General features: G+C 35.3%; 1 protein-coding gene across 3 annotated transcripts in view; it reads right to left on the bottom strand.

Moving 5' to 3' along the window:
- Nucleotides 1-15,630, bottom strand: part of LOC110028513 (E3 ubiquitin-protein ligase BRE1-like 2) — a 76,807-nt gene extending 61,177 nt beyond the window's left edge. For 2 of the 3 annotated variants that reach the window (XM_020730399.1, XM_020730400.1), the window contains exons 1-10: nucleotides 15,365-15,630; nucleotides 6,254-6,415; nucleotides 6,048-6,135; nucleotides 5,707-5,937; nucleotides 5,366-5,533; nucleotides 4,669-4,862; nucleotides 4,213-4,296; nucleotides 3,980-4,099; nucleotides 3,713-3,899; nucleotides 3,478-3,638 (exon numbers count right to left, since the gene is read on the bottom strand). In XM_020730399.1, coding sequence (XP_020586058.1) covers nucleotides 3,478-3,638; nucleotides 3,713-3,899; nucleotides 3,980-4,099; nucleotides 4,213-4,296; nucleotides 4,669-4,862; nucleotides 5,366-5,533; nucleotides 5,707-5,937; nucleotides 6,048-6,135; nucleotides 6,254-6,415; nucleotides 15,365-15,406 — 1,437 coding nt within the window. In that variant the 5' untranslated portion in view covers nucleotides 15,407-15,630. The remainder of the gene's footprint in view (nucleotides 1-3,477; nucleotides 3,639-3,712; nucleotides 3,900-3,979; nucleotides 4,100-4,212; nucleotides 4,297-4,668; nucleotides 4,863-5,365; nucleotides 5,534-5,706; nucleotides 5,938-6,047; nucleotides 6,136-6,253; nucleotides 6,416-15,364) is intronic. The other variant, XM_020730401.1, reaches the window with a different exon arrangement.
- Between the last annotated feature and the right edge of the window lie 416 nt (nucleotides 15,631-16,046).

Below are 16,046 nucleotides of genomic sequence, written 5' to 3'. Positions count from 1 at the left end.
AAGAACAAGAACATGCAAGTGTCACTGATCGTTGGGTCCATGGACGCCCATAGCCAGGACATAATCATGGAATCCTCCTCTTCCCATGCTGTAGAGGTTGGATCCCTTTTTTCTGGTACAATTCCAAGTAGGTGATTAATCCTCTCTTTGCCTTTTAGGTATGTGCGGACAATTTGGGATCATTTGAGATAGTTCTTCCCATTAAACCTGTTGGATGTCTGAATATTCTGCAACTCTCCAATTTTCTGAACATTGTATTCTTCAGAATGGTTCAAGTAATTGGAGGTAGTGGTTTCGGACATTGACATGGTGGAGAAGAAAAATTTGCAGCAATTAAGGCTAGAATCAACCTGCAGTGGTAAAAGAATCGCAGCAATTAAGGCAGCGAATAAAAAGAATCCAAACGGTGGCAAAGCTCGCAAGATTTGCGGCACAGGATTGCAGCGGCAAACAGCAGAAAAAGACCGCAAGTCTGCAGTGACCACACAGCGGCAAACAGCGCAAAGTACTTCAGCGGCAAAGAACGATCTTCCTCGTGACAACGTGCTGCTCCTCTCGGACGAAGCGGAGAGGATGGAGTGCAGATCGCAGAGAACCGAGATGTCGAAGAAGATGGGAACGAACACGAAGGCGGAAGCAGCCCGTGCTCGGAAGGGCGCAGCGGAGGCGGAGAAGAAGGAGAACGAGGCCCGTGAAAGGGAAGAACGCTACTGGATCGAGGCAGAGGGGCCGAAATCCCGTGCCGCCAAGAAAAACTTGGAGGAATCGGAGAAGCGCGCGGAAGCGGCCGCTCGACGCGCTGAGAATCGCAAGATCGCAGAACAGGAGCTCATCGATCTAGAGAAAGTCAGTCGCAGAGAACCGAACCTAACCAGAAGAATCGAACGGCGGCAACAGGCGGTGTCCTCTAGAGTTTGAGCCTAGTCTCTGATACCATGCGGTAAATCAAAGAAATAATTTGTATTTCACTCTACTTTTGAATTGATCATACAAGGTAATATATAGGAGATTAAAAGGAGAAAAACTAAGAAACTATTTAACTAATTCCTTTAATTTAAGGGATTACAAATTTATTCAAATTACCTTAATTTAAGGGATTTACCAATTAATTCTAATTTCCTTAATTAAGGAAATTAGAATTAATTCTCACAACTTTATTTCCATCTCAGTCACATCTCGACGTATATCAATAAATACATTAAATGAGAGAATTATAATTCATTACCATAAAATAGAAACATATTAACAACACCTTATTCAAAAGTCCTATTTCCACTTTTTTTAATCACTTCCTTTAGCATATCACCTATAATATTATCATGCACACAACTAGTGTTTATTTATGTATTTTTATTATTGTAAATGATTATGCTTGTTTCATATACATTTTTTCTTCAAATTGATTTACTAGTCCATTTCTAATAAAACAGTTTAATATTACTTTTTCATCAAACAAAATTTGACATTTTAACAACTTTGTTATTTCTCTTCTAGCCAATTTGATTAGTCTTGAATGTCAACTTTTAAAATTTATTTTCTTTTCTTATTAAATTCAAAATGATTTAATTCAAGAAAGAAATAGATCTTATATTTAATAATGCATGCTCTTTCTTATTAGCTTAAAAACTAATGAAGTAGAAATTATCTTACATGTTTGCTACTCATCTTATGCTTCTATCCCTAACCTAGATAATTTTAAAGTAACTCTTTAACTTTCAATTAATCGGCATCTCCATTACCATTATTAAATTCTACACACTATTATCATTACTATTAAATTAGAAAGTAATCTTCACCAATATGATGCTTTTTTAATTACACATTAATCAACACCAATATTCTTATTATTACATTAGAAATTAACCTACATTTTTCTCTTTTAATCCTAATTAATTTAGTATAGGTCTATCAATTTTTTAATCATTATATTATCAAATTGTAATACATATAAAGCAACATTATATCTCTTAAAAGAAATTTGAAACCTTCATATATCTAAGAAAACAAACTTTCTAATTTGCACTAATACCTTAAAGTCCATCTTCTTCCCTTTCCCTTTCCCTTTCCCTTTCCAAAATACCACTATCTTCACTGATATTTTCTTCCTCACAATAAAACTAGCAATTCTTGGATTATCTTGTACTCATAGGATTTATTAATTGCAAGAAAAAAATTCAAAAATCATGCTTCTCGACTGCCCCAAAAAAAAATCTAAATAGAAACATGACTCTCAAGCTTGGAGGACAAAAGGACCTTATTTTAAATGTCGAAAATCATACATAATTGGAAACATCTCGATCCCACATGGTTATACCCGTAATTGCTCACATAAGGGTGCTCGTGCACTTGGCACGGCACATGGATGTCCCTTCCTACTCAATTGTGCCACTTGACATGCTCGTGCGCTATGGTTCGTTCACCCGCCATTTTTTCTTCACTCAGTTGCTCGCACTCCCTCGTTCGCTCCCTCTCTTTCTCGATGCTCCACTCTAATCAACTCACCCAACCTAGTAACTGTTTTAAGCAGCTACTATTCATTGTCGCCTTATTCTTTAAGTTATTTGTTTTAACACTTAATTAAACAAGCGTTGCATTTTCTCTTCTTTTAAATTGATTTATTGAGTTAAATTTTGAAACATTTTACTCTAATTTAATTTAATTTAATAATTTATTATAAGTATTTTATCTCATTAAATTAATTTAATGATTATTATTTATCAAGAACTTTTATATTATTACAAAACTAATGTCAAATAGTTAGAATAAGGTGGATGTTAATGTACTTTAGCCGACATGTAAACCTTTAGTTTATACATAAAAAGTTTACTTCTATTAGAGATGATTGGTCATGATTATGGAATATTGAAGCATGGTTGTCCACTCTCCTTCTTGCTCAAAATTCCCTCTCAATTGATCCTTTTTCTCTCTTATTGTCGGTTCTACATCTCTGCTTCACATCTCTCCCACCTCTTAGGCCAAATCAAATGTTAGAAAGATTGACTTTGTCATAACGGACCTCCATCATTAATGATTATTTTCTCTTGAAAACACCGCTCAATCATGTGTGCTTTGATCTCAATCTCACCAATCCCATTCTCTTCCTCTCTTCTTCTTCACAAGTCTCCCCCTTTCCCAAAACCCAACCCTCCCTCTCTTGCTCCCTCTCACTCACATTACCCATCTCTCAGTCTCCACTTCAAAATCCAGCTCTCTAGTTGCTTAATTTACAGTTAAACACAAGATAAGAATGATTTCGCTAAATTGGTTCTCCATCACTTTGCAGTCTCCGTCTAGCTGATGCCGATCACAACTTTTACATTCGAGAAAACGTCAATTTACAGTTTCTCAGATTGCAATACATCAAAACTTCGGCAGTAATAAAAGATTTTATAAGTCTAAGACTGCGATATATGATTTATAAAAGAGCAAGTTCTTCATAAATGCTAGATTAAAGTTTTCCAGCAATTAGATCCACACCTTTTCCTCTAGCTTAGCTGTCAGAGAATTGACTTCATGCCGCAATGAAAGGGCTTCAGCTGCAGCAACTTTCGACCGTCTCAATTGTGCTTCCATTATCTGCATCTCTTTAGACAATGCAGATGCGACGGCGTGAATCTCGTCTTTGATATCATTTCTCTCTGAAATAAAAATCTGTTAGAGCGTAACATGAAAACCACGCAATTTTACATAGCTAAAACTTCATGATTTTCACCTGAATCCTGCACTGCTTCTTCCAATTTCATTTCAAGATCGTTTCTTTCAGCAATTTGTTTCAGAATTTGAAGTTCTAGCTCATTTGCCTTGGCCTCAAGACTTAAACAAGAGGCCCTCATAATATCAAATGACTCCGATTTGGCAGACAGCTCCCTAAGTTTTTTAAGTAACTGATTTCTATCCGCCTGTATGTATAATTCTAGGAAATCAATACAATAAAACAGACATACAGTGAGCTATAAGCAATACTAAAGCAAAAAATTACCAGCAAAGGTTGTATCAACCCCTTGTACCGCTCAAGTTCAGCATTTAAATGCTGAAGTTGGTCTTCCAGTAAAACATATGGTTTTGAATGGAACACATATTTGTCATCCTTCAATTGATTCTACTTGTGAGAGGAAAAAGGGCAAGTTACAACAACAACTTCCTATGATTTGAAGCACTGCCGAAAATAAAATAATTTCTATAAACAAACCAACAAAGCTTGAATCAAGTAACCTCAAGGTCTTCCAATTGCTTTGACAAAGTTAAATTGTCTTCCCGTGCCTCCTGAAGTTCAAATTCACGATTTGATGCCAGCATCTGCCACAAGAAAAGGTAAATTATTTTACTTGGGGCTTGTTTAGGATCATTTAAAAAAAAAATAAAAAAATGTTTGTTTAGTATATTTATTTACATATTCTTATCTTTCATTTCTAAAACAAATTACAGGTTTTTGAAAATACAAAAAATAACTTCCATGTGTTTAGAGTGTTTTTAAAAATAACCATTCCTTAATCAAATAGTCAAACATATTTGTTTTAGATCAAAACATAAACAAAATAAAATAGAAAAAAAAATGATCTTAAATGGCCTCTTAGATATGAATACTTTACGACATTAAGCTGGTAACAGCGGCCTTGGAACACACAATAGAAACAAAAATAAAATACCACATGGCAATCATTTCGGTACCTTGGCTTCTTCAATAGAATCTTTCAACTGCCTCAGAGTGATGGTTCTATCTCCAGGTCTCCCAGGTGCGCTGCTCCCATTTATGGAGCTGACAAGTGAATAATTCATAGCAGATGTCCCTTTCTTCTGCAGCTGTAAAATAACCAACTTGCGTCTACTTTCCTCAAGCTCAGCCATACTTTCCTCAAGTTCACCTACATCAAGCAAGCAAGAAGTTAAATGCTCAAACAAAGTGAAGCATGAGCTGAACGATGAATGCGTACACAAAATAACGATCAAGAATATAGAATGATTATTAGTACCAAAATTAAGACAAAAACAGTGTTGCATTGGCAATGTATTCTATCTGAATTTTTTTCTGTAATTTTCTTGCTTAAAGATAATGATACATTATCAGTTTCTACAAGTGTATTTTATGAAAAAGTCATTACAATGAGCTCCACTGGACAAAATTGATATGACTTTTATTCTAAATTGTGATATGAAATCAGTGGTGATGATTAGGACACCGAAGATAAACATTAATATCAATGTTTAAGATTTGTACTATCAACTAACAAATTAGAGAAGATTGTGGAAAGTGTCAACTAAAATTCTGTTTAAGAATGCAGAACAGAAGGTAAAAATAGATTTTTTTTTTTGGAGGAGAGAGAGAGTGGGAGGGTTGAGTAGGTGGGGGAAAACTAGAAAACCATACTTGAGAGGTGCTTTATCTCAGACTGCTCTTTGGACTTGCTCTCCTCATAATAACTTATTTCTTCTGCGTATTTTGTATGCAACTGGTGTAAAATAGATATGGCCGCATGAAGATTACGAACCTCCTCTCTTAACGAAGCATCAAACCTTTTCAGTTCTACCATAATCTCTAAAATAAAAAAAGAAAAGTTGATCAGCATTCATTGATCAGCATTCAAAACACAGAACAGAAAAAAAAAAAAAAGCATAAACTGCGTGCAACTTAAGATGTCACTTTCTGGATCAAGCGCTCATAAAATTTAAAAACACACAAAAAAAAATTGCTTTTAATATTTTCCTAACCTTCTGAAGATGGTGTGCCATGCAAAACCACCGCTAACCTCTCCATTTTATCCTGGTGAGCAATTATCATCTCCTCTATATTTTTCATCAAATTTATGGTCCATGAATGGCGTAATGCGAGAGCATCTTGCACGTGTTTGATTTCGAGTTCTACCCCATTCCTCTGAGTGGTAGACATTCTTAACAGCACGCGCAGAAATATCTCTTCAGGTGGGAAAGATGCAAGGATGTCTGGAAGATTAAATGAAACAAAACATGCCTAATGTTAGTTGAAATAATGCTACAACGGGAGGATCAAAATAAAAAGTAAAAAAAGATAATAATATAAGTATTTACAGGACCTTCAGTAAAATACTCATGGTCTAGTTCATGTAAGATATTTGGGTCACCACCAGCTCGTAATCCAAGCAAAACCATGTCATCAACCAGCTATAAAAAGGAAAAAAACAAAGTAAGGCTACTCAAACAAGAAAAAAAGAAAGAAAGAGATGGTGAGGAAACAGATGACAGATGAGTTTGAAAAGAAACAGAATGCTGTAAATGTGACCTGATTCCATTTTTTGTTTAAGGCCATCAAAGTTCGATCATAATAGTTCTTCTTCTCTTGTAGCTCTTTGCACTTCTTTTCCAGCTCGTGCATTGCCCTCTTCTGAGCTTCTAACTGTTGAACAAACTGCTGGTTTTGATATTGGAGAGCTGCAGCATCAACCTGAAGTTTAAAGTGTCAGTAAACGTTCTTAACAAAGTTTGGTATGAAAAACAGTAAACAAAAATGTTGAGTTGAAGCAATTAATAAAGATATATATGAAAAATTTGACAATAACAGAATGTCATAAAGCTTGAAACAGCAAACCAAAAGCTAGGTCTATATAGAGATTATAAAAATAAAAAATTAAAAAAAAAACATAATATGACTACCAAGAATTAAAAAGGCCTAACAAAAATGGGAGCAAAGATAAAGAATGATTATAATAATAAAAAATAATTTTAAATGTATAAAAATAAATCCGATAATAGATATTTTCATGCAAATCATGGATTGACGTTACATTTTTAAAGTATTGTAATGCTGCGAGAAAGTCGAAGTCGGATCATATCTTTCCTATTCAAGATTCCTGAATGATATTAAGCTTAACTCCTAAGACTAACCCTTCATTTCGTTGGTGGTAACAATGCATTCCCCTTGAAATTTCAGAAGGAATTTGGTTTTAACACTGACTAAATGAATAATAAGTGCCACATTCCCTCACTGGACTCTAAAATCGCATCATCTACAAAAAGCAATATTGGTGCATGAAGAGAGAGCTTATCGCTGTACTGTAATTGTTGCAGTACCGCGAGAATACTTGTCGCAGGAGACGAGCCTAAATAATCTCATTTTTTTCTTTCTTATGCTTTATTTCCTATTATCTTTCATTCATTTTCAGTCATTTCTTATATATAGTGTTGTATTAGGTTTGAACTTAGTTTTTTATGTGTTTTGTTTAGAACAGTCGTCTACGTCCATTCTTCTCCCTTTAAGGGTTGTATCCAAAGGAGTGGGCGGTACTCCCACTGTATCTCTCTCCCAATGTGGTGATTATCATCCTGATTCCCTTCCGCGTCCTCCTCACATCGCTTCCGGCCATCCTCCAATACTGCAGCCGCCCCAAAACAAGCCACCTGCTCCTGTTTCCCTGCAGTTTTCCAATCTTCCAGCCGCTGTCATCCGTGTTTCGGCTTGCTGCCGCCATCCCAGACAGCAAGGAGTTGCTGTCCTTACTCGTTCCAGCACCCCCACCCGTCACTACCACTTTCTATTGTCGTTACCCTGCTGTCCCAGCCATTCCTACCAGCTGTCAACCCTCACAGCTACCCCAAAACCCCTTTACTTGCTGCTGCTGCCACCAAACAGCAAATTGTTGTTGTTTGACCTGTTGTTCCTTGTTGTCCACCCGCTTAGTTTGCTACTAACACACAAACAGCAAGGTGCCACAGCTTGTCTTGTTCTTTAAGCTCTTTCCTGTGTGTTGCCGCTCAGGACAACGAGCAACCATTGTTGTGTCGTTGTTTTCCCACCATCCAACCCCTCCTCTACCTTGCCACCAGCTTTCCAAACCCCCGCCAATCACCAGCACCGCCCCGAGCTCCCACCCTAATTTGATTATGTGTCGTTTATATTGTTATTTTAGATTTCCGAATGTTGTGTTAATGTATTTTCTCTTTCTAGTGTGTTGATTATAACCTTCGATTTGTTTTTCGTAATAATATATGTTTTACCAATTGTTATTTAGGTTAGCTCCAGTATCAACGTAGAATGGCCACAGACTCTGGTATGATTCACCAAACAATTAAAAGGTTCTCGAAACCTCTAGAAACCCTTACTAGATCTTTCCCCAGCTAGGTGCAATTTTGTTCTCCAACACTACATTTGTTTCCTCTTCCACAACTTAACTTATATCATTATCCTCAGATTTCTCATCTCTGCTCTTCTAAAAAATGCTTGGAATATTTCACTGTGTTCCCAAATTGGAGGTCGCGTGTTCGATCCACCAGTCATCCTCCGCTTGTCACTTGGAAGACACTCAAAGGATATGCCGCCTGTCTAGCATCATCATCGATCGATTGGACACTGTTGTCGGTTGACTCAAAATATTCTGTCATAGTACCCTCAATCGAAGCAACTTCGATATCTGGCAGAGCACCCCCCTCAACCGTTATAACTGGAGTGATACCTTCCACTCGCAATTCCGACTACGATTCCATCACCACCGCCATTAGAGTCACCAATCGTTCCAAAGCACTCTCAGCCACAGGATCTCCAGCGCTAACTATCACCAGTTGAGACAATCTGCCTATCATCACGCAAGATGTCCTCCTCTGTTGACCACCGAAATCCCCCAACAACATCATTTGGTCACGCGGATCAAGTTCAAGGTCCTCCATTTTCCTTTTCACAGCTAATTCTTTCCTTAAGTGTCCACCCGCAGGATAAAGGGGAGTGCTAAGAACCATGAATAAATATTTATCAAAACGACCCTGAGCTTTAGCACTAGAAATGGTGTCGATTAGAGTTCACAGAAAAAGAAGTAGAGAGGAAAGCCCCATTGATTCTATTTATAGGAAATGCGGGCACGAAAATTGAGAGAGTAATTATTAATTTATTAAATAGTTGAGGTTATAAATAAAAATTTCGATCATAAAGACTCTCTTGTCCTTATCGCAACACAGTCTTCAAGAAGTAAGAAAATCGGCGATATGTATGCAAGAAATTATCAACGCGAATCTCAAGACGATCACATGGTCTGTAAAGAAAAAAATGAAAACCAACAATATGAGATTTCAATAAGTAAATAAGCCGACCGACTGAAAGTCGACAGCCAATCGATGGAAGACCGATCGGCTTAAATTTCTCCCACTGATCAAATGATCATCCGAAACGAAGACGTCAATGGTAGTCGACTCAGTTGACCACTTGAAGAACACTCGAATTCCCAGAGCCGAAGTCGATCGATATTGGTGAACAAAGTCGGCCCAAGTCAGCTACGTCGACCGGTCCAAAGGCATACCAATCGGTAGTCTTAGACTTATGGAAAGTTGTCAATATCGTGTGTTGAAGTGAAGAGTTTTCAATCTCGGTTATGACTATAAAAAAGTGTCAGAATCAGTTATAGATCCAAAATACGTCAATATCATTTATGATTACGAAAAGGTATCTAAAAGGGAAAAGACTAATATGTAATGCTCATACTTAAATAGGGAAAATAATAACTTGTAATGCCCGATTAAAGTTGGGGTAAAAATGTAACTTTATTAAGGGTCGCTTGTGAGTATAAATAAGGACCATTTTATAAAGGAAATGACAGATATTTTCCCTGAAACTGTTCATCCTACACTCTACTGCTCTCTCTCTCTCTCTCTCTTCTTCCATTCTTCTTTATGCTCTATCACTCGTGGTGTGTTCCAAAGGAAAAATCAGGATTCAACACAAATTATTCTTTCAATTCCCCTTCTTGTGTAATTTATCTCTCCCGTTTTTCTATTTTCTTTCAGCACACCTCAAATGGCCATTTGGCTCAGTTAAACAGAGTACAGTATTTCCTGGTAGAACAGACACCTATAGTTTGTCTGTATTCATCAATACAAATAGTATCCATACTCAGGCAAATGAACAAAACACTGCAGGAGATAAGAGGGATGAAAATCAATCAAGTTCGAGAATGTTGAATTCACTCAGTATATTTTATTCTTCCATAAACATGGAATATCCCCACTTCCAGGTTTTTCAAACTCTAGTAGTAGAGCAAGTTAAACTCACATGTAAGCCTGCAACATCAACATCCTAATTATTATGCTATTCAGAATTTTTGTTGATTAAAAATCATGCAGTATGACTGAAGTATATTTCGTTAAAATGTGGTCATGTAATTTTTGCCTTACCAAAATCCTATAAATTACAATTTTCAGTATATCACTTTCCCATCCAACAATAAAATGAACTAAATCAGTATCCCACACAGTTTACGCTTCAGGTTGGCAGAAGCCATTTATGTATGCTGTTCAAGAAATCCCAAATAAGTTCGCAAAATTTCAGGGGCAAACAGGTACAACAACAACAACAACAACAAAGCCTTAATCCCACTACGTGGGGTCGGCTACATGAATCCTTTTTCTCCATTGCGTCCTATTTAGTGTCATATTTTCATTTAGTGCTAATAAATTAAGATCATTTTTATGCAATGAGCCCAAGTCTTCCTATGTCTACTTCTGCCTTTCTTAACATAAGTCGAGCCGCCGGAGAAGCCAAAATTGAGGGCCACCCCCGTTTAAATTCACCCAATTAAAACCTAGAGGCCAGCTCACCCAATTTAAATTTTAGAGCCTCTTCGCCCTCCATCTAAGCATCACATTGCACCCAAACATTGACTCGGGCATCCAGCCTAAACTAATTTTTAAAAAAGCTCCCCTTCATGACCATGGAAGTGTGTTGAAATTTTCTCAGAGAGAGCCCTCCAAATTGCTCATAGAGACTCTTTGAGACCTCCTCAGCTCAAGCCAACCATTTCCCTTACTGATTCCCACTGTGGATGCCCATATTTAAGCTAAATCTTTTGCTAAAAAACATGGCAAAGCTCAATACACCTCCACAGTCCACCAAACTCAAATTAAACTCACCCACACCTTCACCACAGTGGAAGAATAATAAGCTCCATCAAATCCCCCTTCCGTAAGGACCCTAACATAGCTCTAGACCAACACCTGAAATCAAGCTTGATCAAATTCATACCTAGACCTTACACTAGAGCAAGAGGCTCAATCCCTAGCTTCCTTGGACCTCAATGAACATACTAAGCACCTCTGATTGAAGCTTCCCTTCTTAGAGCAAAGGTATTGAACTCCCTCTCTTCCCGAGCTTATTTTGATTCCCCATTTTCTTAGGCTTAATTTCATGGCATCTTAACCATATAGATATGTTCCTCTAGTCTAGAGAAGCATTTAAAAAAAAAATCATTCAATTTGGTTGAGAAATGAGCAAGATATCAAGCCTTGAAGATGGATAGTCCTCAGGCTAAGGCATTGGGGACGATGACGGAGAACCGTCCGATTGCGCGTTCATCTCATCAACTGACGAGATCAAGCCGGACAACTCTCCCTTACATGAACCACTGGCCTAGTCACTGCTGAGGTGGATGGCGGCATCAAATAAGAGTGCGCCATGTAGAGCTTCAGAGCCGTCGCAGGTTGACATGGCACCGCATGTTTAAGAAGATAAATAGGAAATTAAATAAATCGAAAGAAGCTCCCTATCTTCAAAAATCCATATCTTTATGTAGAAAAATCATAAAAATAAAATAAAAATACCCTCTTGCTTAATGAATAGAGGAAAACAATGTGAAACAATTTGAAGTCCATTTGATGTGTATTTCATTTTTAATAAATCAATTAGTGTTAGGAGTCTTTTAACTCTCCATGCATGTAATCATTTCACCATGGCTTGCAATTTTGACATGTGGTAGTCTCTAATAAAGGGAACATTTCTTGATTTTTCTAAAGTTAGGGGAGACCTCTAAATAGAGATCCATATTTTTTAAGCTTATGTCTATTATTTGCATAAATTAATCATAATAATTAGCATGTTACTTAGAAAAATCCAAGAAAATTTTGGTAGGTCTACTATGACTACAGAACTATTTGAAAAATCTTTCATGAGCCAAGTCATTCAAAATGCACATAATCTTCACAAATCCTAAAACACAAAGATATTTAATTTTGGAAAATACAAAAAATAAAATAACTTGATTTTAAATCTCCACTGTTGCTTAAGGCTCAAAGAACTCTCGATAAAAATTTCAAAATATTTTAAACTCATTCGATAACACAAATTAATTTTCAAAGTTAAATGGCATTTTGATACTAAAATGATTTTTAATAATCAAATTATAACTCAAAAAAATTATGAAAACTAGTTTTTGGAGTTCTCTATGATCAAAAGAATTTTATAAAAGTAAAACGGAGTTTAAAACATTTGCTTCTTCATGAATATCCCAAATTTTGAAAACTTGAATTTTACTCATAAAAATTATTTTATTTGTGTCTTTTAAATTTCTCCATCTAATTCTACGGTGATGAGTCATAGTATTATTTATTTTACAACTCTTAATCTTAAAATTTAAAACTAATAAACGATGTTGGGTACTTAAATTTTCACTTGGAATGACTTTACAATCTTTACAATCGCGACGATCTCTTCTTCTCATAAGAAAATAATCAGTTTGTGTTTTATTTGATCCACTCTTATAAGTAATAAGATGTTCATCTCTTTTCTTGAATAAAGTATTAGTAAGATATTGTAGAATCAAATGTATTAAGCCCATACAGTTTTAGCTTTAGTCTGAAAAATAACATATTGTAGAGGTATCATGATATATTTTAGTGAGATAATGGATAGAATGATTTTACGAGCTTTTAACCCCAACATTCTGTCATGCTCCCTCTTAGCATGCCGAAACTTACTGGCACCAAGACGTGCAATAAGAAACATATGACCACCTTTCAGCAGCAGAATTTTTGTATGATAGATCCAAATCGATACAAGATGCAAAACTGATAATGAGAATAAATTATTAAACGTGAAAGTGTTTCAATATTTTGAGAAAATATTTTTCCTAAACAATATATCTTTCACAAATAGGATATTGAATCAAATTTGAATTTAATAAAATTCCAAAAAAAAAATAAACACCATGTCATTGTAAGAAAACCAACAATAATCAAGGCTTTGAGATTGAAGTAGCCAGCCATGATTTGATAGGATCACACAAATATGATAGACAATATACAGGAAATATTTAGAATGACTGCTCCTAATCTAAAATTTAAGCAATGGAACCTCCTTTATTTTGCATTTAGCTTTGATCAATGGAACCTCATTGCCTACATGATTTGAATATCCAATTCTTTCAGGCTGTGTGATCTTGGAGACTTACGCTTATGGTTATTCATGCAAACAACAGAGACAAAAGAACTAGACCAACCCAAATTAAGACATAGTACTCAGTGCTTGCAATAGCTAGAGATCTTATTAAGGTAACAAAAAATTGATCGGGAATGTCCAAACCAGTGCTAAGCAAACGTTTCATAACAAATTTCATAAATTTTGAATTTATATGATTGACGGAAAAAGAGATGTAATGCAACCTAACCAACTAATCAAGGATTTAATGCTTTTCACTAATTTCACACCTTATGATTTATAGTGATTGCCAATTTCCAAAACATGCCTTAATCCAGTTATAAATACTTTCCCTTCGAGGGGTATTATATAATGTTGTTATTAAGTAACATCCGTCCAAAATGAACTATAAAACTCTTTTAAATTAATTCTATAACTACAACTATACCTGGACTGCTAAAAATAGACAACTAAAGGATCTTGACCATGTTGATGACCTATTAATATTATCGCATCCATGAGCCATGTTTTAAATTTTGTATAAAAATTCATAATGATCAATTCATTGACATTGCTCATACAAGGCAATGAGCTGTAATAAATTAATGTGATTGACATGCTATATTTTCTCTTTAGCCTCCATTCTCTTGAATTAGCAGAATCACCTACTTTTAAAATTAAGAATCTGGAACACAGCTCGATTTGAAAGGGCAACAGGTCTCACAGCAAGGAAAAATTGGTATCAATGAGAGTTTGGACAAGGTATTTCATACCTTGTTAGATTTTCCGTGTTAGTTTAATTTTTGAATAATAACCACTAATGATCAATTCATTTACAGTCCTTATAAAGAAATATGACATTTACAAAATAAATGGGATAGACATGCAATGTTTTATATCAACCTTTATTCTCTTCAATTAGTAAAATCATCAAACTTTAAAATTGGGTATCCCGAATACACGACTCAATTTGACATGGTAATAGAGGGTTTCAGGAAGGAAAACAACTGGTGATAAAAAATTCATGTCTAGTTTGATTTGATATGGTAGAAGGTATTCATGAAATCCACATAAATTAGACGACTTAATAGAATAAACATAAACTTCAACTTTATCTTAGTATGCTTCTACATAATAGAAATCCCAATTTGAAATACACAAATAGAAAATATATTAAAAAAAGTAACTAATATTAGCATCTCACTTTTTATATAGAGCACATAATTTAATTAAAATGCATAAAGCTAAAGGATTCCATTAATTTACCTTTTCATAAAAAACTTAATGTGAAATACTAAAACCGACAAGCCACCTTCCACCAAGCATATTCAATGTGTTGCAAACCCATGCATACAAGCTAGGAATTGAGTAGCAAGCATAGAGGTTTGCAACATTTAACTTTATGCAAGATAAGCAAAATCTACCCAAAATCTAACTAATAGCTAGAAATATTCAAAATATTTCCTATAGATGGAAAAAAAATTAGGATTTCAATATCTTAATTAGTATGGCATGAAATTTTTTAAAAATTTTCTATTAAATTGATGAGGCATCAATCAGCCAAATTTCAGGATCTGGTTCATTTCTCTGTGCACCATCTGGATTCCATGTGCCCATCTAAACTTTCATTTTATTCTGTCTTTTTCATGAATTAGGGCATTTACAGATTTTATAAGAAATTCTTAGACTTCTCGGTGGGTTAATTACATTAAAAAAATAAATAAATCAGCATTCATCCCAAGCATTATACCATGTAGACTGAATATCATAAAAGGATCATAAAACATAAGGAAAAGCAGGACAGCTTTGTTTCCATTGACAGCCAAGTTCTCATTGAGTCACAAAAACATCTATAAAATAAATGAAGTAATTTGGGCTACATTTAATTTGCTAGGGTTTTCTAAGGAAAGTTGGAATATAATATTGCCGGGCATGAAATAAATGGGAAAACTTTTTAACAGAAAATTAAACAAACTCTAACGTAAAAGCTCATAATCCATTGCTCGAGCATAGGATGGTAAGAATACACTGAACAACAAGAATATCTAACCCATTCTTCTAAATTCTGTTAAATTTTCACAACGCATTCCTCCCATATTGACATATCCCAACCACCGTCATTAAATCGCGCTCAGAGACGAAGATTTTATCCAATATCATAATAGGACAAAGAAAACTAATTTTTTAACGATTAATCAAGAAAAATATATATATATATCGTCAAACCTCTTCGCTCTGCGTGGGATTCTCCCTCTCTCCCGATGCCATATCCGGGAAACCACCACACCAGAGCACTTATGCGAATTAGGGTTTTGCTGGGGAAACGAAAAAGAGAGGATCAATGAGAAAGTGGGAGAGGAGCGAAGAGTAAGAGACGACGGATGCATGAGTAAACCGAATTACGAAGGGGATTAGGACGAGTGGGGCTTTCAGAGCATGAGTCGAGTGGAAGAAGAAGCGCTCTCCATTTAGAGAAAATATTGCATCGGTACTTCGCAATCATACTGAAAAAAAATGTGAGATTTAGGTGTTATTATATATTATTTATGTATTATTATATATTATATAACTATTATTATTGTGTTTTATAACATTGAAATTTTTTTCAGAATACAATAACACCTGAATAACATACAATAATACCTGAAAAATACCGGGAAAATATTCCCCTGTGTTACTGGACCGAAATCCTTTTTTTTATGTCGCCTCCACGTGACGTGCTTTCATTGGACTGTGAATACTTTACGTGCGGAGCCTTGATGCAATATTTTTTCCTCCATTTGCCATGAAAAAAGGTCTGTCATTTCCTAGAAGCATGGACAAATTGACTTGCTACTCTTACACTAATAAATTATATATATATATATATATATATATATATATATATATATATTATATTTCTATTATA

Source organism: Phalaenopsis equestris, unplaced genomic scaffold, assembly GCF_001263595.1.
Source record: "Phalaenopsis equestris unplaced genomic scaffold, ASM126359v1 Scaffold000513, whole genome shotgun sequence".
Classification (NCBI taxonomy): Eukaryota; Viridiplantae; Streptophyta; class Magnoliopsida; order Asparagales; family Orchidaceae; genus Phalaenopsis; species Phalaenopsis equestris.
This window is presented reverse-complemented; position numbering and strand designations above follow the sequence as displayed.